Consider the following 23,152-nt stretch of genomic DNA (forward strand, 5'->3'; position numbering starts at 1 on the left):
CATCCTCCCCTGCACTCCATTATCAGAGTCCTAACATCCTAATTTATAAATTTTTCAATGTCGCCATGCCCAGCTAGCCCTTCACGGCCCCTCTGGGAAGACAGGAAAAGAACATGCTTCACACTTAGGGAAATGGTGCAGTGCAGCTACAGCAAATTGCTCACTGTAGCCTGTGTGTGTGTGTGATGGTCAAAGCGCTGCAATACCATTACACAGGATAAAAAGCAAGCAGAAAAATGCTCGGAATGATAGCAATATGCAAATCTCAGGCACTTACTGTAACTAAGTATAAGCAAGGCAATTGGAGACTTATTTATGACAGCTGAAAGGAAATAATTTTTAATGATCAGGATGAAATCAATGGCCAGGTTTACATTACAAAAACTTACATCAGTGTAACCATGTCGCTCAGGGGTGTGAAAAATCTACACCCTCAGCGACTTAGTTATACTGATCTATCCCCCAGTGTAGACATAGCTACCGTCTCTCATGGAGGGGGATTAACTATGCCAGCTGGAAGATGCTCTCCCATCAGCGTAGTAGCTTCTTCACTAAAGCGCGACAGCAGGCTGTACATGCAGAGAAGCCCAATGTGTAGGCAACGGACTTCTGCTATTTTCCTTAAATAGTTCCAGATTTTTTGTCATTCCTGTATATTTCAATATACTTAGACTTTAGACTGTAAGCTCTTTGGGAAAGGGACCATCTTTTTGTACTGGCCTATGATTTCCCTGCCATTACAGGGGTCTTGGGCACTGGTGCACCTTTCTCCTTCTTATTCTCTGCCTTTGGCACATAACAGTCTAGTCTCCTGTGGGCTGTAATACTTCGGTCTAATTTTGACTGTTGGGTTTAGTGCATGGGTACTGATGGCCTGTGATGTACAGAAGGTCAGACTAGTTGATCTGGTGGTCCCTTCTCGCTTTAAACTCTATGACTGGGGTTCCAAGGCACTACGGTAACACAAATAAATAATTATTATAATCAAGACACCTTTAAAAAACAAAAACAAAAAAAAACTTCATCTAACCTTCTCCAGTACTGCAGAATCTTTCTAGTCTCACTTCACTAATCTACAACCCTCAATTCTCCAAATAACCAGGCAACCTCACTTAGATTTTAACCTTTCTCAGAGAAGTTCAAAGGCAGAGTTTTATTGTAAGGTTTCATGTTACTAAGCCTTCATTGTTGCACTAAAATATACTACAGCATTCTGTTTGCTTTAACACACTTGATGGAAGGCAAAACCAGAACGGGGTAAACATAAGCCACATTGGAATTTGTGTTTTGAGTGTTAATAGACAAAACTATTTGAGAATATCTGTTTCTGGGGCATACAGGAAGGAAACTGAATAAACTGGCAACATTTGTGTTTGTTATACCTCAGCCAGAACTTCCACTCTCTTTTTGAGTATGCCAGAGATGTACCGAATTAATCCCCACTCTTGGTTCAGGCCTGCCTTGCTGTAGAGCTCATTGAGCAGACAATGAACGGTGACTCCATACTGTCCATTCAGCTCTGTATCCCAGTCTGGGCCTCTGCCGGAAGAAAAAGCAGAAATGACAACTTTGGTGCCCAGAAGCAAAGAATACAGATTTCTAAAGACCATCCATGCAGAGATATGACAGATGGTGAAACCAGCATACTGAACTCCCCTATGATCCTGCAAGGTGCCAAGCAGTCTGGTCCTAATCCAACAGAACACTTGGGAAGGAATTTACAAGCATAGAGGGCAATTAGGTATCTATTAGAAGTTAATAGGATTTGGGCATATAAATCTCTTTGCCACACTTACATTCTTGCTTGAAGTTAAGCATGTGAGTAGTCTCGCTGAAGTCAACAGAACTGCTCTCATGCTTTAAGTTAAGGATATGTTTAGACACTCTGTTGCATCAGGACCAAAGTGCTCAGCACCTTGCAGGACAAAGCCATATAACAGCAGCCTTCACCAACAGTGCTGAAGATTTCATTAGTTTCTTCAGCGTGTCCAGGGTTTCTCATAGATTTTTTTCATGTTGCCTTTTTTCAAGTTGTTAATCAAACTTCCACACTATACCCTATTAGATTTGACATCTTCTGGGCATCAACAGAAGGTGGTGTGTTAATACTGGTGCTGTCGTCATGGTGAAGGTGTTGAAAGAGGCAGTGAGTATTTTTGCCACTGTGTTTGGGGTTTGAGAATTCTGCACTCTAGCAATAGGTCATAGGAATCCAAACACTCTGGAGAAAACTCCTGGAGATTATACAAATGAAATGATAGTGACATTATTCTTGGGAAACTACATCTTTCATATTTCTAAACTTCTGGAAGGGGCATGAAGAAGAGGTTCAGATAAACTGTTTGTTCATCTCCTGTGTTCTTAACTCCTTCCAAGGGTGTCATGATGGTGAAGAACTTGGCTCCCTGTTGACTATGCTTCATAATATTACCACAGTGCCGCCCCACCTAATTTTGATGGGAAGCAGTGCATCAAAGGGGGCTTGCCTTTGGAAAGTTGATGTTGCTGTGACATTGGCCCAACACAGTGAAAATGTGGTGGGTTGATATAAAGGGCAAGGGAGAAAAATGAAGCTGCTACACATATGCTCAGAAAGATCCCAGAGCCTATAAAGGCCCTGCTGTGAGAAGCTAAACACAGAAGCAAACGAAAGACCATGTGTGTTATTAAGAAAACCCAGCAGTGGGTGAGTGTCCCACACCCTTAAGCTAACTCTCTGCCAATGTCCTGTAGTGTTTCTTCAACATAAAAAAAATAAATAAATGAATTAGTATGTGTTAGCAAATACACTCTTACAAGGCTGCTGTTGGGTTAAATTTGTGTTCTGTTCTCATCAACCCTGTTTATTCACTGGACTATTTTACTATGTTTAGCAGCTCCAATTAAACATTCCCAAGAGTGTTTTGAGGATTGTTGGATTTTAGCCAATGGGTCACTTTAATATGCAAGAAACAAACAAAAATTCCTTAAAAACTACATTTGTACTCTATCCAGACAAGCAATACTCTTATATATATACACTGAAAAATAACGCAGCGAAACAATTCTGCACCAAATGTCCACATGCCTACCTACCTGTGTATAAAAATTCTACTCCAACTTCTTGTGAACTTATTGGGGCACAATAATATTGTATCATGTACTGTATTTTGTGAATATAGAAGACTTACGTATTTGATTCCAGTGAACTTTGTTCCAGGCCTCAAGTGCCAGTGCATATTTTATGCTAAACAATTCCTCATCAAAGTCCTTGTGTTCTTACCTGTCTCACCTAAAATCTGTACCTATATGCATTAAGTGTACTTAAGGTACTTGTAAATATACCTATAAAAACAAATTATTAAAGTAGACAAATGTTTACAGTATCTACACTTTTGTTTGGGGAACCTGTGATGGAACTGCCAGACAAGCTGAAGAGACAATTCAGAAAACCCTTGATAACTTACTTTATTATATACAAGACATATAATATATCTGCTTGATCATGTAGAGTTGGGCACTCCTTCAGCTGTTCAACTAACTTCTCACAATCCAATTCACCATGATCATCTTTGGGCAAGTGCAAAACAGCTTCAGGATCCTGATCATCAAAGACAGAAGAGATTTAAAAAAAAACAAAACCAAAAAAAACACCAACAGAAGTATGAAAGAATAAGTAGATGGACACTAACTCATTAGCTCTGGCTACTCACTGGAGAAGACATAATAATGCAAAGTAATGCAATTCCTTAATTGAAATTTAGATACACCATGCAGTTTGCATCAAGCTACAGTGGAGATGGTGATTAATCCCAGAAAATATAGCAGCTAGTATGGAACATTCCCTCTATTGTCACAAATACTTTTGGTCCACTGAGTCAGCAGAGATATTATAATGCGAGAAAGATTTTTGGCCAAAGAAACTAGACATTTTGTAACAGCAGGAAACAAACTATTCTCATCTTTCTCCTGTCATTTGTTATAACCCAGATGTGCATGGGCACTGATTTAATAATTTTTTAAACTAACAAATTTAGTTGAAATCAAGTAAAAGCAGATTTCCCAACAAGTTCTGTTGGTTTCTTCACCTGTACTTCTAAATGGTGCTTTGCAAGTGAAGATATTGCCATTAGGAATTTTCTAAACAATGTATACAATGAATTGGCAGCAAATTAGTTGAAGGAAAATTATGGTTAGATGAAAGTGATTCTGTTTAATAAACTGTCGGGCATTGCATGACTAATGCACTCAGGACCATATCCTTTTCTCATGTGCATAAGCTAATAGTGGCCTTTGAATAGAGAAATCCTGCCAGTGGTGAAATCCCATCCTTTCGGGATATGAAACATTTTGCAGCTGACAGTGCACTCTTATGACTGCAGTAGCCTCTGTTGGAGCTATATCTCCATCATGGTGGGGTTTGGCTGGTAAAACCACATAGCCACCAGCCATGCACTGTCCTTTCACAAATCCCCCTCCTCACACACTGCTGTGAATTGAACTCCTTGGAGAACAGCTCAGTGGTAGATGGGGAGTGCAGATCACACTAAGTTCCCAATATGCTGTCCCTCCATTGCTCTGGTCTCGCGGCCCATCATCCCTATATGGCTATGAAGAGGGTGGGGCAGGATTTGCCTCTAAAAGATAAGTACAAGTTATTTTACTGTGTTTTGCTAATGTTAAAGGAAGTATTTCATTCAATAACATACAATTAACTATAATTTCCAAACAAAAACCCCTTTAATAGCCATATTAATAGCCATAAAAATTCATTCCAAATACAATCTTCCAGGACTTGCTATATAACCATTCCACTAGCTCACCTTCACTTCAAGAGGATGTGGAGAATCAACGAGATTCAGAGATTTCCGGTGAGTGTTCAAAACTTTAGTTGGCAGAGACATAGAAATACCTGAAAAGCAAAACAATCTAAAATAACATGCAAAGGAAACGCAACATCGGGTAAAAGAATAATACTGAGTAAAAATGTTAGAAACACCTCGAGCAATCAGCATGCAAGAGCCATGCTGTCTGGGACATGGTACACGTAACTTATACACCAAGCTCCACTCTCAGGTTTTTATCTTATCTCCTTAAATAGAGACTGATCCAATGTGATTTATCATATGGTAGAGCCCAAAGGCTGAAGCAAAGTTGGTGCCCCATTGTGCTAGATTCTTTACCAACACCAAGTAAAAGACAGTCTATGTGCCAAAGATCTTACAGTCTAATGATGCAATCTAGCACAACACTTAAGTGTCTGATAAACCTTAAGGCAAGAAGCACAACTCGTATGCTTAAAGTTAAGGATGTGCTTTCCTTGATTGGGACCTAAAATGACAAAAGACAGGAGAAAACAAAGAGAGTGGGATAATAGAAGCAAAGTGATTGGGCAAACACCTGGTTAATTTCACATTGTTTTTATTATAGCCCCAGGACAGGCTATTTGTGAAGGATGGGGGATAAGGATAACAGGTTTGTACAATATTAATATATATTATTTATATAGGGCCTGATCCAAGATCCAGTGGAGTCTTTCCATTCATTTCAACGGACACTGGATTTCCATATATGTTACACGTCTATTTACAGATGGGTTTAGCTGGTAAATTATCTAATAGCCCTTCAATCTATCCATTATTGTTTATAATCCAGTCCTTTTTTCTATTTATTCTTGTAATTCTGGAGTTTATGTACATCAACTGGCAATTTCTAGTGTTAAAGATGTTTCATTTCCCAATGTCCTTACTAAAAACAAAAGTGTTCAGTCCATTTTAAAATATCACAAACGTAAAAAACCACAATACATCCAATCACATTGTGGTATCCCACTTCCCATGTCTTTATATGTTTTTTGTAATTGGAGGTTCCACTCAAAAATAGCACCTGCAAATATGAATACAAAATAAATTGGTCTAGTTGCAACAGATTTCATATTGTCATTTAGATTAAATGTTTAAGTTCTGTGGCATGTTAATTGCAGTTACCATGAAATTACATAGGACTGTGGGAGTAAGTCAGTGGCACTGCTATGGGTATCCACATGGCCCCACAGCATGCCAACATTTTTATGGCTGACTTCGAACAATGCTTCCTCAGCTCTTGCCCTTAATGCCCCTACTCTACTTGCGCTACATTGATGACATCTTCATCATCTGGGCCCATGGAAAAGAAGCCCTTGAGGAATTCCACCATGATTTCAACAATTTTCATCCCACCATCAACCTCAGCCTGGACCAGTCCACACAAGAGATCCACTTCCTGGACACTACAGTGCAAATAAGTGATGGTCACATAAACACCACCCTATACCGGGAACCTACTGACCTACATGCCTCCAGCTTCCATCCAGGATACATCACACAATCCATTGTCTACAGCCAAGCCCTAAGATACAACCACATTTGCTCCAATCCTGCAGACAGAGACAAACACCTATAAGATCTTTATCAAGCATTCTTAAAACTACAATACCCACCTGGGGAAGCGAGGAAACAGATTGACAGAGGAAGATGGGTACCCAGAAATCACCTACTACGGGACAGGCCCAACAAGGAAAATAACAGAACACCACTGGCCATCACGTACAGCCTCCAGCTAAAACCTCTCCAGCACATTTTCAACAATCTACAACCTATCCTGGAAAATGATCCCTCACTCTCCCAGACCTTGGGAGGCAGGCCAGTCCTCGCTTACAGACAGCCCCCCAACCTGAAGCAAATACTCACCAGTAACTACACACCACACCACAGAAACACTAACCCAGGAACCAATCCCTGTAGCAAACCTTGTTGCTTACTCTGTCCCCATATCTACTCTAGTGACACCATCAGAGGCTCATTCACCTGCACGTCTACTAATGTTATATATATGCCATCATATGCCAGCAAAGCCTCTCTGCCACGTACATTGGCCAAACCAGACAGTCCCTACGTAAAAGAATAAATGGACACAAATCGGACATCAGGAATGGTAACATACAAAAGCCAGTAGGAGAACACTTCAATCTTCCTGGACATTCTATAACAGACTTAAAAGTAGCTAGACTTGAACAAAAAAACTTCAGAAACAGACTTCAAAGAGAAACAGCAGAACTAAAATTCATTTGCAAATTTAACACCATTAATTTGGGCTTGAATAGGGCCTGGGAGTGGCTGGCTCATTACAAAAACAGCTTTGCCTCTCCTGGAATTGACACCTCCTCATCTCTTATTGGGAGTGGACTACATCCATCCTGATCGAATTGGCCCTGTCAACACTGGTTCTCCACTTGTGAGGTAACTCCCTTCTCGTCATGTGTCAGTATATTTATACCTGCATCTGGTAATATCTATCCATGCATCTGAAGAAGTGAGGTTTTTACCCACGAAAGCTTATGTCCAAATACATGTTAGTCTTTAAGGTGCCACCGGACTCCTTGTTGTTTTTGTGTATACAGACTAACACGGCTACCCCCTGATACTTGTGGGAATAATGAAGCAATCATACTGAAAACAGAGTAACACACTACTTTGTTACTTTCTAGCAACTGCAATTTACTTGTATCATCAATCATCAAATTCTGTTATTTACATTTATCATATTTATCATCCAGTAAGAATTAAAAATCAGAGAAAACATACATGGAACATCCAAACCCTTTGCCTTGGCCATTATTAACAGTATCTCTCGCATGGAGTGAACAGCACTGAACACATGAGGTTGATTAGCATTCTTTGAAGTTGGAGGCAGGTAGCACTTAAGTGCTGTGCTTTGCAGCATATCATTTATATACTGGTCCAGCTCATCTTGGCTTTCTGAAGAGAGAGACAGATAGAAAAGGCTTATTCAAACAAGTGATTGGAAATATTTACATGTGCTTCCTTTTAGAGGCACAATTATCTTTTTTCCACTGAAAAATAACAGAAAGGCAAAAAAGACCAGAGACTACATAGTGAAGGGACATTTTCAACTGGATTTTTTTTTAAATTGAACTTGGAAAAAAAAATCCTGTGTTTCTAATAGGTTTCTCCTTTTAAGTAGTATTTCCTGAATTTTTTCCTTAAAAGCAAAAACAAAACAAAACAAAACAAACGCAGGGGAGGTGGTTCTCCAGCTGATGTTTAGAAGGGTCTTTTGGCTGGGCCATAGAGCAACGCTACCACACATGTTCATGCACACACCTAACTTCGCTGTCAGTTTTGCTGCTGCTATTACTGGTAAACACCCTCTTATGAGGGCTGGGGAAGAACTTGCACATGAACTTTCCTCCCAAAGAAATACATGAGTATTGTCACTGTACTAGTGCCAGAGATACACAGCAACTGACCATCAACTGTCAAATGCACATAAAGTCAACAGTGAAAATAAAGATCTTTTTTCTCTCCTCTAAAAATTAGGTATTATAGTAAACTTAGGAGTTAATTATAACAGGACACACAATACTTCCAAGTTAAAGATTGTTACCTTTGTCACAGAAATCGTCTGGATAGCCTTCTAATTCATATCCACTTTCAGGACTATCACAGCCATCATTAGAATCATCAAATAGCTTTCCGTCACAGTCTGGATCTAGGAAGCTCAGATGTGTATAGAACGAGGTGGTAAGAAAATCTGACAGTTTGCCTAGCTTTACCCTGCAAACATGAAAGCATGTAAGAAAGAATTAACATCTTTATATTGGATTTTGCTTCATTGGACAACACTGGAAACCCCTTCAAAATCCACCCAGGTCCACTGTCGCATCCACATTTGGTAATTAGGCAATAATTGGTACCAGGAAAGAAATAAAACAATAAATGTGCCCAGTAAATAATCACAGATCTGGTGGATGCTGTTGTAGCTATTATTATTTATTTGTATTATACTAGTTCCTAGAGGCCCAAATCAAGGTCACAGCCCCGTTGTGCAAGGAGCTGTACCTACATATAGTAAGAGAGAGAATTTTATCTTTTTGGAGGAGGAACTAATTCCCATAGAATGCTACTTGTTTAATGGAAAAGGATTCAGCACCACCGACACCATGGGTTCAGCCTCCTCTGACAAAAATTAAAAGACGCAGGTAGGATGTAAAGCTGATTTAAGGCTCAGAGAGATGCCAATAGTTGGAAGTTTAGTAGAAAACTAGTGTGGAAATAGTAAACAAATAAGCATCATATAACATTTTTATGTATAACCTAATGGGAAGGGGGTGGGGGGAAGCATACACACATATTCATACATACACCTATATAATGAACCTTTAATTTCAAAAATGTGAGAAGTATTTTAATGAAGATCATTGTTTTTTATACCATGTTTCTGAAAACCCACAAATCCCCAACATCCAATATTGATGCTTAATTAAGATTTAATTTCAAGCCTTCTCAAAAGAACAATCTGTTAATAAAAATGATGGATGTTACATCTGTAGGCCTGAGTTCTGCTAAGAACTTTACATTGCTGTTATTTGTAGATCCAAATAGTGACTAATGCCCATGTAACAATTCAGATTGAAATTCACCCCTATGGAAAGGGCTAGCACAAGGCCTATCAACCACTCAGATCTTCAAAATGGGGGGGGGGGGGGGTTAAATGGGACTTACTTCAAAGAAACAGTAGAATAATTGCTTTTGGACAGTGACATTACCTTGCCCCTCCAAAATACCCATCCTCTAATTTTCTTATGGTTGCAAGCACTGCTGGATCAATGTCAGAGCCATCATCAACTAGAAAGAAACATGAAAGTTTTATTTAGTTTGGGAATAAATGCCTATTTAATATTTTAAATCACTTGACCATTTTAACATGATCAGTTTTCTTGTAAGTAACTAAAACAGTTTTGATATTAAAATGGATATTGAGTCACTGATTAGGATCCCAATTGTGTTTGCACAGCTGTGTGTGGCTTATGTGGGGACTAGTTTTAGTGTTTAGGAACATTTTATTAAAGGGTAAATATGGCCAGCAAGTAGACTGACTAGCTGTCCTCTTCAATGAAAACTAGGCATAGGTTCAAGACAGAGGCCACATGAAGGCAGCACACCACTCTAACTTATTCAAAAGCATTGATAAGTTTCAAATAGAATTTCTATTAAGTGTTCCTTAGACAGAAACAGGACAGGTACAGTGGGGAGACGCAACGATAGAGAGGAGGGGTAAAAAACCCTTATAATTCCTTATAAATCATCATGTCGCCATTCAAATATGGCACAAGCCTGAAGAAGTCAAACCTGTGTTTTTAACATTTAAAATTCAGAGAAAATAATGATAGACATGCAATCTTCCTGTTCTCAAATTCACCCTCCTACTCCTCCACAATAATCATCTATGCCTGGGATAGTCTCAGAGACGAAATCAAATTTACTGAGCATGGTGTGGGTGATGGGAAAAGTGAGGGTTGGTCTTCCAGTCATCCTCCAGCAAGAGGTGAGGTAAGCCAGCTCTGTTTTGAGCATCTCCACAATCATCCGATTGTCTAGAGCCAGGTAGAAGTGGTGCTGATCAGTAAACTGGAGAACAGAAGACATATACGTTAAGTCTTTACCAGTGCTTGTATTCTTTCAATTTTCTTTTTTCATTTTCATTCCTTAAGTCATTTATAAAAGTCCTACAGACATTGCTAGGCTGAAAAGGAAACAGCTCTAATTAACCTGGCCTTGCATGGTACTATAATGAAAATTTACTAGCCCAAGTATAAAATCTACTTTCCTATCCTTTACCATACAGACTGGTGATAATGAAAGAAATTTGTCCATGAAAAAGAAATTAAGTAGAGCACTGCAAATCCACAGTTATCTGCTTTATATCTGCGGATGCGATTATCCACAGACCATTTTTGCAGATCGTGGATGGATGCAGATCCAAATTTTATATCCTCTCAGGACTCTCATTATGAGCTCTGGGGCAAGCACAATTTTCCAGGGATGAATTACAGCAACCTATAATAAGGCTGTACTTAAAAGTGTGGAATATTTTATTAAATGGACAAAAAGGACCATTTCTTCTAAAATACAGGATTTTTCTTGCAAACATATATTCAGAAGGACTTTTAAGAGAAAACAGAAAGAATAGATTTCCTTTCTGTAGCACTGCTGGCCATGGTGAGGATATAATGCACAGATCAGATTCCATGCTCCTGGAGGTTTATAATTCTTGACATCATAAACTGGAACTACACTTTCAACTGAAGTAATTAGTAGAAAGATTTATTAAGTGATCAGCTCTTCAGATAAACTATTTCTTTCTCTCTCACTTTTTTTTTTTTTTTTTTTAGCAGCCAGAATTGTGGTGAGGGCAGTGATTTTGTACTATTGATCTAGTGTGCTCTTCACTGGATCATAAGCCTATAGGAGCTGGGCTCTGCTTAGAGACAGAAAGGGCTGTATCGGCATTACTATTTGGCTGCCATCCAACTTCTATAAAAGAGCAAAGCAAAGTACAGCTGCTTTATCAGTCCTGCTGGACCTAGAATGGAGTCACAAAGAGAATCACTAGACATTAGGTCCATGGAAGTTTTCCTATTGGTTTAACATGCTCACCTGAGGGGTAAAAGTAAATATTTGATTCCGTATCATGTACAGTTTGGATGTTCCAAGCACACCAATATGTCGGTAAGGCCGGCCACTCAGGTTCATGTTCTTGTTTCGGCCTGTAAAAATAAAAAAGATCTAATTTAATAATTTTTTTCTTCTTTTCTTCTCCAAGTATCTACAAGTATTTAAATCCTATTACAGTAACTCCTCACTTAACGTTGTAGTTATATTCCTGAAAAATGAGACTTTAAGCGAAACAATGTTAAGTGAATGCAATTTCCCCATAAGAATTAATGTAAATAGGGGGGTTAGGTTCCAGGGAATTTTTTTTTTTGCCAGACAAAAGACTATATATATATATATTTCCCAGGGAATGCCTTAGCAATTGGCTGAGCCTTCAAGGGTTAACTCGTTAATGTAGCCTCACACTCTACAAGGCAGCAGGAACGGAGGGAGGGGAGACAGCATGGGAGACAGAGAGATTTTGTGTGTGTGTGTGATTCGCATTTCCCCTTTAAGTACGCTGACCTACTCTTAAGTACACTGCCTTGTTAAGTTAATCAGCAAGCTGAGACCACAACTGCTGCCAGGAAGCTTCCTCCGTCCTGAGCTCTGTCGTGTGTACCCCTGCTCTATGGAGATGGGGTAAGTGGGGTGCAGGAGCAAGAGGGAGGGGGACACTCTGACATTAGCCCTCTTCCCCCACCCACACAGCAAGCAGGAGGTTCTGGAGAGCAGCTCCAAGGCAGAGGGCAGGAACAGCACATGGCAGTGGGGGGAGGGACAGCTGAACTGCCGGCAATTGATAGCCTGCTGGGTGGCTGCTGCACAGGGAACTTAGGGGAGCAGGGAGCTGATAGGGTGCTGCCGGTCCACCCTGGTTCCAAGCCCCCAACAGCTAGCTGCAACGGGCTGCTCTTCCTGCAAGCAGTGGACAAAGCAGGGGGCTGCCAAATGACATTGTAAGGGAGCACTGCACTACTTTAAAAGAGCATGTTCCCTAACTGATCAGCAACAAAACAACATTAACCAGGATGACTTTAAGTGAGGAGTTACTGTACATAATTTTCTGTTAAATGTGAACATCAAATCTTCAGTCAGGGACACCTGTTATGTACAATAAACAGAATTAGAGAATATCTCCACCTGCTGTGGTGTTAGCACCAATCTTAAAAGTTTTCTACGCACCCACTATCATAGGATCTGATCCTATAACACCACAATTCTGATTCTTTAGGAGCCTGATTCAAAGGCCCTCTAAAATCAGTGGAAAGTCTCCCATGGACTTCAGTGGGCTTTGGATCAGCCCCTATAAGACCTCAGGGCTAGATTTTCAAGGTACTCAGCAACCAGCAGCTCCCACTGAATACATGACCTGAGCTCTGAAATCTGGCTCTCAATAGATTACTGTACTTGCCATATTTCATTGTAAAGCATCTGAAGTTCTAGAATTTTTTTTAAAAACGGTGATGGATCCATGAGAAGATAAGAATGTTATAGCACATGCAAATGTGACACTGATGTTCTTGGTTTCAGCTATGTTTTCCTTTTTCAAATTATTTCTGCGTAACAATTCTTTGCACTAAAGAGTCTGTATTTACAAAAAACAACAAAGAAATCAGTCACACTCCACTGAGGAAAATATACAGAAGTACAGATGGAGGAGAAGATGCCTCAATTTCTTTTAAAATCCGAACAAAAAGGAACACAAGCCCTAAAAAGAGTATAACAAAGACAGAGATCAAACAAGAATTCAGCTCATCCAGTAAAGCTATGAAGCTCTAGCGGGCATTCCAAGCTGATGCTGGCTAGCCGAATGTTCACAGGGGTAAAATGCCACATAGATTTCTACAGGAAAACAACAAAAGATATACATAAACAAACACTGATTTGTCAGCAAGTCAAATAAATCCATCTACAGTGAATGACAGGCAGCAAACGAAATGAGGTATGTTCACAAAAAATGGAGAAAAACTCATGCCGTATCAAACATCACAAGTAGCAGGCAATCCCTGTCTTTATTATAACAATTTTAATTCTTCTCCTCTGAATTGAACCACTGAACTGAAGAGACCCCTCCCCCTCACAGCTGTGCCCTCTGCCCTTCCAGTACTGCACATAGCGCTTTGTTTTGGGCTGGGTCAGACACAAATACAACCAAAGCACATCTGTTGCCTTTAGGAAAAAGCAAATCCCAGCTACTCTATGAGCTTGACCCTGCAAGGTTCTCTCTGAAGCCATGAGAGTTGCAAGTGCTCAGTACCTTGCAGGATCAAACCCTTAAATTCTGCCTCGGGAAAAGATACTGTTTCTACTGTATGCAGCAGATTCCATTGCCAACACAGAGGAGGACTCCACCCACTTCAATCATTCTACAGAAGCCTTATGTCACCTAAAAAGTTTTCCAGTTTCAGCAGATCTACTTGCTAGACAATTAAATACATTCTTGAGAAGGAAATAAAAATTATTAAATCCACTGGGCCAGATTCACTTCAGGAGTCCAACTCGTGCAAGCATCTGGGTGTGAGGCCCCTAGCAGCAGAAAGACCACCAGAGTGGGGAGCAGTGACACAAGCCACCCACAACTGCTACCTAGCATCTGAGAGCCAGCTCAGCCCTATAGACCCACCCCACCCTCCAGCTGGAATGAATCCCTATTCTGGCACAGTGGTCCCATGACTGCAGAGGGATACACATGGCCACTCTTCCCTTCATCTGGCCCACCTCGTACAGTGACATCAGAGAGGGTATTACTCTTCATTCTAGCCAAGGGACCAAGCTGAAGTCCCTTTTGTATCTTTAAACTCTTTGGACTCTGCAGCAGGCAAACATAACCCCCATGCGTTTCCCAAACCGCCCCCATGATGGGAGGGATCGCCACTGCAGAATGAACCAGCAGGTTCTGAACTCAGATCTTCAAATCCTCGGGAGGGGAGGGAGCTGGAAGGAGGGATCATCAGGAGGCCAGAACCATCTTCACAGAGCTCTCAACATGCAGCTCTCAGATAACCTGGCTCCACTAGAGGGGATCCTCAACTGTCATGTGCCCCTGGTCTAAGGGCTCCCATGAAAGGGGTTTCTGGAGAGCAAAGTGGACCTTCAGCTGTATTATATTTTTCATTTTGGCTTTCCCAAAGATCATGGGGTTGGAGTGATGCATGTCTCATTAAACCCATTACAGACTTGACCTTCCTTTCCCTGCAGACCCCATCCCCAGAGTGAGCTCTCTACAAGTCAGGAAGGAGCCGATGATGCCAAAATAGTACGTGATTCCCCTTCCGCTGAGCAGGGGGTAGATCACATCACAGAGGGAGAATAATCTACAATTGCTGACAAAGCAGTCATTGTTAAAACAACAACAACAACGCTTCAAGTTAGCCTACTCAACTGCCTGCAGATAGAGATGAGAATTAATTTTATCCCTCCCTGCCTTTTTTTTTGCCTCCTAAGCAGTGTGGGTGATTTCTTCATGTAAAATATATACTTTACAAGATTTATTTAAATCTCTGCTCAAGGCCCAACATCTTGAGATGAGTATCTGAATTTTGGGTTGTTTATCTGGGCCACTGAACAACACCTGAGGTTTCCTCACAAACTACCTATAAGCCGGATTCCCAATGGGAATACGGAAAGAGTGGCACTGAGTACTGCCCACTGTGAATTTCCCTGCCAGTGATGGAGAGGATTTGCCATTCATGATCCACTCTCATACAGGTCTTAACATTGAAAAATAATGTCCATGATGATACCAAGCAAATCTGTGAGCGGTTTGAATCAGGTGAAATATGTGTTTGTGTGTATTACGCTTTACAAAGCCCCCAGTCTCCTCTGAAGGGAGTGTCAAAGGAGCCCAAGGTTGAAGTTCAAGGGGATTTAGATGCATAACTTCAGGCTCTTTCCAAAAACGCAGCCTGTGTCTAGAATTAGCCTCTGCAGAGAACCACCTTCTGACAGTCTGTGAAACTCCACTGGAACAGAGCATACAGAAACTACTACATTGGCCGCCAGCTCACAAAGCGAACTATTCTTCTAATAGATCCCTTACCTGAAGCATCAATTCATATTAGTATATTCATTACTAGTTTTTACTTTACTTTACATATTGCATGCATATGGTGTATATTTCACCACCACACGCACGCAACAAATAAAAAGTTAAAATGATTCTGGAAGCAAACAAATAAAAAGAAACGAGGAGTCCAGTGCCTGAAGAAGTGGGGTTTTTTACCCACAAAAGCTTATGCCCAAATAAATCTGTTAGTCTTTAAGGTGCCACAGGACTCTTTGTTCTTTTTGTGGATACAGACTAACACAGCAACCCCCGATAAATAAAAAGAAAGAAATGGGGGCAGGGGAAGTGGAAAAGAAAAATAAATTAGGTTTCACAACCACCACCATACACGTCTAAATTCCAGCACTTACCAAGCTTGGCATAAAGGTGACTCAGGATACGTGCCGGCTGCACTCGGATTGGATAAATGTCTGCAATGCTCTGAACACTGATTCCATGGTGTCTCAAGAGTTCCTTAATTTCATTTGATTCTGCCAAGACAGTTACTGTAGAACAGAAAAAAATAGCTGAATTATTTTAACCAGAATCATTCTCCTTTATTCTGACATCACCCATCATAGCTATTTACCCACAATGTGGGTGTCTAAAAATGCTGAAGGCCTGAGTCTTTCCTGATTTGCCAACCCCAGTTATACCACTGGGGGTGCAAGAATGTGCAGAACAGCATCTGGCATTTTATTTCCCCAGATTTCTCAGCTTCCCTCCTCCCCAGAAGATGTCACTGTAAGACACTGTAGTAAGCCAATTTATCTGTGTCAGTGAGATACAGAGACTATGAATGCTATTTATTATTTCTATAGATCAGAGCCCTGTTGTGATAGGTGCTGTACAATTACAGAGGAAGACCCTACCCCAAGGAATTTACAATTTAAGGCCCTGATCTTGCAAAATGCTCTGCGTGGGGTTTTGCCAATATGGGTCAGTTTGCTGGGTCGGGATCTAACAATCTAGCACAGACTTGCTAGTTAATACTATTGCATTCATAAATATTGACAAAAAGTGAATTTTAAATTTGCAACCATGGATATCTGTACTGGAAGTGAACACTATAAAGTTTCCTCTAAAGGAACAGAAACAGTCCCAGAAGGAAATACCATCACCAGTAAGAGAACACTCCTCCCCTAAGGTGCCAGTTTGGATGTGCATGCAGGATCTGTGAAACAATCCCATAGATAGTTCTGGGGGACATCTAGAGCTGTAAACCACAGGCTCTGTGGTATTTGCCGAGATAAACTGGACAGACGGCAGCTAGTGTCACAAGTGGCTGGGAGGAAGGAGGGTTGAAGGCTGCTCCTGACAATCCAGGCTCCTGACTGCTTCTCAAGGGCTGCACAGATGGGCAGTGGAAGAGCTTTTATCCCTTGATCATCATCACACTGCTGCCAGGTATCTGCTACATTCTCCTAATTTCACCTTTCTGGCTGCTACTCCCACTGAGGAAAGGAGCAGGTTCCTGGCAGTGGTACTGGGGATGCTCAGGAGATAAAGTCTCTGTCCCTGCCTCTCTTGGACATACTTAAGTAGTGGCTGTAAGCCTGGCCTGTCAGCAGCAGCAGCCTGCCTGCCTTCTACTAGCTAGTTCATCCACAACCTCCAATAAGTGACTGGGTTTGGGGATTCCCCCATTAGGAAGTCATTAGGATGGTCCTGAGCTCTCCTGCCCCCACCACACTTGGTTCCTTGAGGGAAACGCACAGAGCTTCACATATGTCACAGTGACTGGCACGCTGTCTTCTCAGCTTCCTGTCAGATCTGCCCTCGTCATCATCCCAGAGCATGCCCAGACCTGCCTTTTCCCCAGGAAGTGGATGCAGGGGCTGGGAATCTGGCAAATTCAATCTTAAATTGTTAACGAAAGAGCTTTAAAAACAGTAATAAATTGCAGTAAGCGCCTCCACATGAAAAAAGCAAGCATGATAAAAAAACCCACTCTCTTAGTTTCTCTGTCTCAGATATCATTCACTAGGGTATCCACATGCCATGCACTAATTAAGAAACATTGAGTATGCCCAGCAGTGTAGCACTGCATAGTGACCTGCCCCTCCTCCTTCACTTCACTAGTCAGAGCTTTTTTATTTATTTATTTTTAATTCTGCCTTTCTTTCTTGAGGGGGTATAACCACCTTCAGCCCATTTTTTTGCCACAATGAATCAAAAATGAAATCACTCACTTTGCACCACCACATCAGGTTTAAAAGCAGTTGAAAATCTCCTATTTAAGGGATCAATTTCTCCAGGAGCTAGAAACCCCTGTGATAAAACAGGAAAAAAAAAAAAGAACCCAAGTAAGATGCCTTTAACATTCAGTCCAGTTATAGGGGATCCTCATGCTAATCATCAAACTTCCACAAATGTAACATAAAACATCTCTGTCCCCTATTTCACTCTGCAGTATTTTCAGTAAAAACTTTAGTTCTAATTTTAAAAAAAATACTGCGGGAAAGGTGTTTATTGTCAGGACTGAAGTCAATCCATGTGCCCATCTTTCACATGATAGAGTGGGAGCACCTGCACATTACTTGGTTGCTTCTGTCATTTTTTGACACCAGAAAGTTAACCCTTTACTGAGTCAGTCATTATTGGGCTCAGTCAAGGACTAATACGGCGTGAATCTCAGAAGACTGGAGGTTCAGTACAGTTTGGATACGCACTTGAAATGCCTATGTAAACCTATGGAAGGATCTCTCCTGCCTCACACACTCCAGAGTAGTGTCTAGCTCCTTCCTTGTGACCAACCCCTTTCCTATGATCCCTCTCAAGCTCTTGACTTTCCTCATATCTCTAAGACTGGTGGCAGAGCCCAGCAACAGCTGAGGCCAGTCCGCTGTTTGGTCCTGCTGCCTGGCCCTTTCCACTTTCACAGCAGTTTGGGAGCCTGCCCATTAGTCTAAGCCCAGAATGCCTTGCAATGTTATCTGCCAAGGAAAACCAAGAGTGCACAATGTGTGTAGTTCACAAGAAGCATGCATACATGGAGACTACACAATGGTTTACCCGACACACTCTTTGTATCCACTGGAGAAACCCAGATAACAAATCTCTTGCTCCACAAGTTGAAAATTTCCTTACAATGATGAAATTTCATGTAGCATATAAAAACAAGATATGCTTGGGTTTTCAAAGATACTCTTTTGCTTCGCTCTAAGAAAACATAAGGTAAGATATGGACTGAAATGAAGTTAGCTGTAGGTCAACGCGAACAAACACTTTGAAAATAATTTAATTTGGATAGAGAAACTGACAAACACCACTTCTACCGACTCACAGATATGATTCTGCCACAAAATATACTGCATCCAGTTGACACTGAATGAGAGCAGGCTGGACTGGGCAGTACTCAGAATTCACTGCACCTCAACATGAACTGAAACATTAACTCGCTGGTTTTACAGATAAATTACCTCTGCTAATAGGGAACTGAGGATGTATAAAGACTGGCCCCACAGATGAGGCAACTTTCCACCTGGGACACGATCCACTGAGTGAGGATTTTCATACTCCTCATCCACCTGCCAACAAACATAAGCAAGAGATGAGCCCTACCTGGTTATAAGAGATATTACAAATCATATGTTTAAAATACTTTGTGCTGTTAAGGATCTGGACCTTTCAGATTTTTAACTTGCCACCATTAGTGATGATGTATTGGTCCCTCCCACCCTGCTTCCATCTCTTAGATTGCACACCGACCTTTGTACAGTGCCTAACCCAGCAGAGCCCCCAGCCTGACCAGGCCTTTCTGGCATGAATAAAACATGGAAGTGTAAATGATTATATTATATTCCTCTCACTCCTATTGTTTCCTTCCCCTCGAAGGCTGTGAATCAATTTTGGGTCTCCTTTCTGATCCCCTGCCAGGTAACCCTTGTATACTATTGATGTAGGCCCACCTTATCTTCCTGGAATGAAAGCTGCACATGTACCCTCAAAGTACACACTATCCTACCATTACTGTGTTTGTAACAATGGTTCACAAAGAAAGAAATGGGGAATTCTGTTAATAAAAAAAGGCCATTAATTTATTTGCACAGTAATATAATGATGACCTGATGAAAGAGAGGGAAGGGGGAAATACTAGAGAATTTTATTATACAAGAGGCTTTGTAAGATGTGATCTGACACAAAAGAGGTTAGGCAAAGCCCACCCTACTTACTTTTTGAAATCCCTACCAGATTTACACTGTTTCCAACTGAAGGCCACAAGAGAGGTTCAGTGCTATGCTTGCACATAGCAGGCAGGGAGGTACATCTACACTCTTATTTAGCATCAGATTTGTAAAGAAGACTGGAGATGTCAACACTCCATCTTTAAATATTCTGGTTTGCACTGGATTTAATGTCCTTAATCAGTGAGGACTGGTAAATTTTGGAATGGGAGGGAGAGGCTGGCCTAGCAGGAAGGTATTTGAGAGGTTAGTAGCTCAAACTGGCAAAGGGCTCCAGCTGGCTGGCTGGCTTTGTTGATCAAGAAGTGGATCAGGTGGATCCCTAACTTCAAAGATAACAAAATCTGATTTATCTTGGATTTATCTCGGACATTCAGGTTTTGAAAAAACACACAGATGATAAACACAATATAAGAGGCAGGGCAGAGTTACTTTACATCTTCTCAGGGGATCTGTTCTCATTTCAACGTAGACACATTTCTCACTTTTATTCCCTTGCAATGGCAAAAAAACCAAAACTAAACTAAAAACAACAACATTGCAAAACAGTTGTCCTTGTTTTTTTTCTGTAGACAAATTTCTAATCTGGAATTTTTTTGACTAGCTCCAATACGTCCACATGCACTCAGATAAAAACGGACTCCATCATATTTTTGTGCCTCTTTCATAACTGTCATATCAGACACCTAGTCATTTGGAAACATGAAAATTTACCAGAGTCTTATCAATGGGAGCTGTGAGATCTTTTTTAATTGAAAAAGTCAAAACTACTGCACAATCATTTTAGTTAAGTACAGGAAGTGACAAAGGCATTTCTCATACTGCAAACCTATACTTAACTACAGGAAATGATCATGCTGATACTTATTTTGATATCTGCACTTTGAAAGCTACAAGAGCTGCTGCATTGCCACAATACCTTGTCTGGAGGGACAACATACAACTCTGGCATCAGAAGAATTCCATTCTTTTCTCTAATAATTATTCCCTCCAGGGCCTCTCTGTACTCTTGAACCTGGAAACAAAAACAAAAAAACGGTAGAGAAAGCTCATATTGCCTTAAAAAGAAAGAGAAGCTAATGTTATGCAGCATGAAAAGAATATTATACAATGCTGAAATCTTAGAACTAGCTAATAAATCTGCTATAATTAATTCTAGGCCTGACTCAAGACAGTGCAGCAGTGAAGAGATCATAATGTGTTGCCAAATGCAAGACCTGGATTCAAATTGTAGACTCAGTTTCTAGATCGGTGAGCAAAAAATCCTTATTTTAAAAATAATAATAGTTCAGCGTTAGCATAAATTCTCAATCTGGGGGTGGGGGGGAGAGGGGGAGGCAGGGGGAGAATCACCTCTAAAAAAGTCAAGACTTTGCTCCCTTTCTTTACAGCTTATATGGGAACAGAGGTCCTTATATGGGAACATGGTTCACAATATGGAAAATTTTGTGGACCACTAAGGAAGAAATTGTATTTTTAGATTCTCTTTCAATAGGCCAATACAAATTGCCATTCTAAAAAGCATGCCGTGACCTCTTATGTACAAAGAATAACCATTGTTACTTGTTTTAAATATGCAGCTGGAATGACAAAATGGTTAGGCACTTGTTTCTGATTTTGAGCCATCTCTCTCCTGTGTGCCCAAAGCATTCATTTGATTCATTCTCCTCCATTCTTCATTTAGATTCAGGGAATCTATTTTGCCTTTCAGACATCTTCCAATCTCAGCTGTATCAGATTTTGCGAGATTTTATGATCCAAAATGCATTTGATCTGAGATTTTATTCACTAGTTTTGTTGAACTTCCCATTTTAAATTAATTATGTGTCCCCATTAGGTTGTGGGGAAGAGAGAACAAAAGGAGCTTTTTCACTGGTTTATTGACTGGCTTTTTCTTTCAAAAATAAGTACAACAAAAGACGTTTACATTGTACAGCTTTTGACTTTCTCAGAATCCTCTGGCGAGATTCATAACTGGAATCAGAATCAGAGTAGAACCCATCTAAAATTCTACAATTTCTGGGGGATAAAGAGACTATAAAAATTAAACAAAAACACAAGAAAAAATAGGTTTGAAAGTAGGGGAAAGCTTTCTTTAAAGATATGCAAATTAATAGGGCTCTGGTAACACAGGTAATGATCTACTGGATAAGGCCAGCGATCCATTACTCTAGTGTCTTCCTGCCAAGACTGGCCAACATCAGAAGACACCACAAGAAACCCCGTAACGGATAATTACACAATAACCTACCGGCCGGTTGCTTCTTGACCACAAGAAGTTAGTGGTTGGCTTATGTCCTGAAGCATAAGGGTTTATATCCCTAATAAATTGCTATTCTCTTGGTATTCAAATGCGTCTAGTCCTACTTTGAATCCTATTAAGCTTTTAGCCTCACTGATTGCATTTTTAAATAAGTTTATGGGATAATGGCCTAAAACTGGATGGATTGATATGAGCAGCAAGTAAAGCCAGTGCCTTGCTGGGTGCTTCAAGTTGCTGGAGTCTGCTCTAGACACAATGTGCAGAAAATAAAAATGAATAAGTTTGTTTAACAAACCTGTACATTTATGAATTTATGCTGTAGTTTTCCTTGGCTTTGTTTTTGTTTTGTTCCCCTGCTCCCTTCCAGGTTCTCTGACATAAGCTATTGAGTTTGAATTAGTAAACATGAATGAAACTTGCTGCATATTCATGCTTGTCTATTTTCATAGTGGTTGTTTGTTTATGGACTGTAGTATAGACTGAGCATTCATATACATTCATTAATTTATTCTCATTACATCTCAGTGACATAGAGAAGCATAATTATTCCAGTTATACAAATGAGGAATGGAGGCAGAAAGATCAAGGGCCTGATCTAAAACCCTTTGACATCAATAGAGAATGACTCCTAATGACTTAAATGGGCTTTGGAGCAGGTTATACAAAGAAATCTATGGCACAGCTAGGAAAATGTAGTTCTGTTTCTGAGTCCTCATCCAGTGCTTTAACCAGAAGACTATCTTGCAATAGGATGGTGACTACTGGGTGGGGTAGGGAAATGGGTTTTCCCTGCCTTTTTCCATGGAGAAAGCAGCACAAGCACGGCAGCTGTGGAAAGGGGTAAACATTTTCACTAATGTTGAAGTCCACATCGAAGTGTGGAATTAATATTTCCAATTTCATGGAATATCTTCTTCTAGAGCCACCAACTACCATTTTTTTCTGATTTATCTAGTATTCAACATCATATAGACATAAATCAATGTCATTTTTTAGAATAAAAACTCTTAACTTCAGGCTAGATACCTCAGAAACTTCTGAAACACCTGGGAATCCATTCAACTGGGTTATTATAGCAAATATTGTTACAGTAACTATTATAGCTGCTTATCGCTGTGGTATACCAAACTTCTAAAAGTCTATCTACATTGCAGGTGGGATCACCTCCCAGTCCGAGTAA

General features: G+C 40.5%; 1 protein-coding gene across 9 annotated transcripts in view; it reads right to left on the reverse strand.

Moving 5' to 3' along the window:
• Window positions 1-23,152, reverse strand: part of PHKA2 (phosphorylase kinase regulatory subunit alpha 2) — a 70,841-nt gene that overhangs the window by 26,850 nt on the left and 20,839 nt on the right. For 8 of the 9 annotated variants that reach the window (XM_073356649.1, XM_073356639.1, XM_073356628.1 and 5 more), the window contains 12 exons: window positions 20,629-20,724; window positions 18,945-19,052; window positions 17,715-17,793; window positions 15,894-16,028; window positions 11,478-11,587; window positions 10,304-10,448; window positions 9,587-9,665; window positions 8,425-8,594; window positions 7,602-7,775; window positions 4,803-4,891; window positions 3,447-3,580; window positions 1,383-1,539 (listed from right to left, as the gene is read on the reverse strand). In XM_073356649.1, the coding sequence (XP_073212750.1) occupies window positions 1,383-1,539; window positions 3,447-3,580; window positions 4,803-4,891; window positions 7,602-7,775; window positions 8,425-8,594; window positions 9,587-9,665; window positions 10,304-10,448; window positions 11,478-11,587; window positions 15,894-16,028; window positions 17,715-17,793; window positions 18,945-19,052; window positions 20,629-20,724 (1,476 nt within the window). The remainder of the gene's footprint in view (window positions 1-1,382; window positions 1,540-3,446; window positions 3,581-4,802; window positions 4,892-7,601; window positions 7,776-8,424; window positions 8,595-9,586; window positions 9,666-10,303; window positions 10,449-11,477; window positions 11,588-15,893; window positions 16,029-17,714; window positions 17,794-18,944; window positions 19,053-20,628; window positions 20,725-23,152) is intronic. The other variant, XM_073356658.1, reaches the window with a different exon arrangement.

The sequence above is a fragment of the Lepidochelys kempii genome, chromosome 1 (genome assembly GCF_965140265.1).
Source record: "Lepidochelys kempii isolate rLepKem1 chromosome 1, rLepKem1.hap2, whole genome shotgun sequence".
In the NCBI taxonomy this organism is placed as follows: Eukaryota; Metazoa; Chordata; order Testudines; family Cheloniidae; genus Lepidochelys; species Lepidochelys kempii.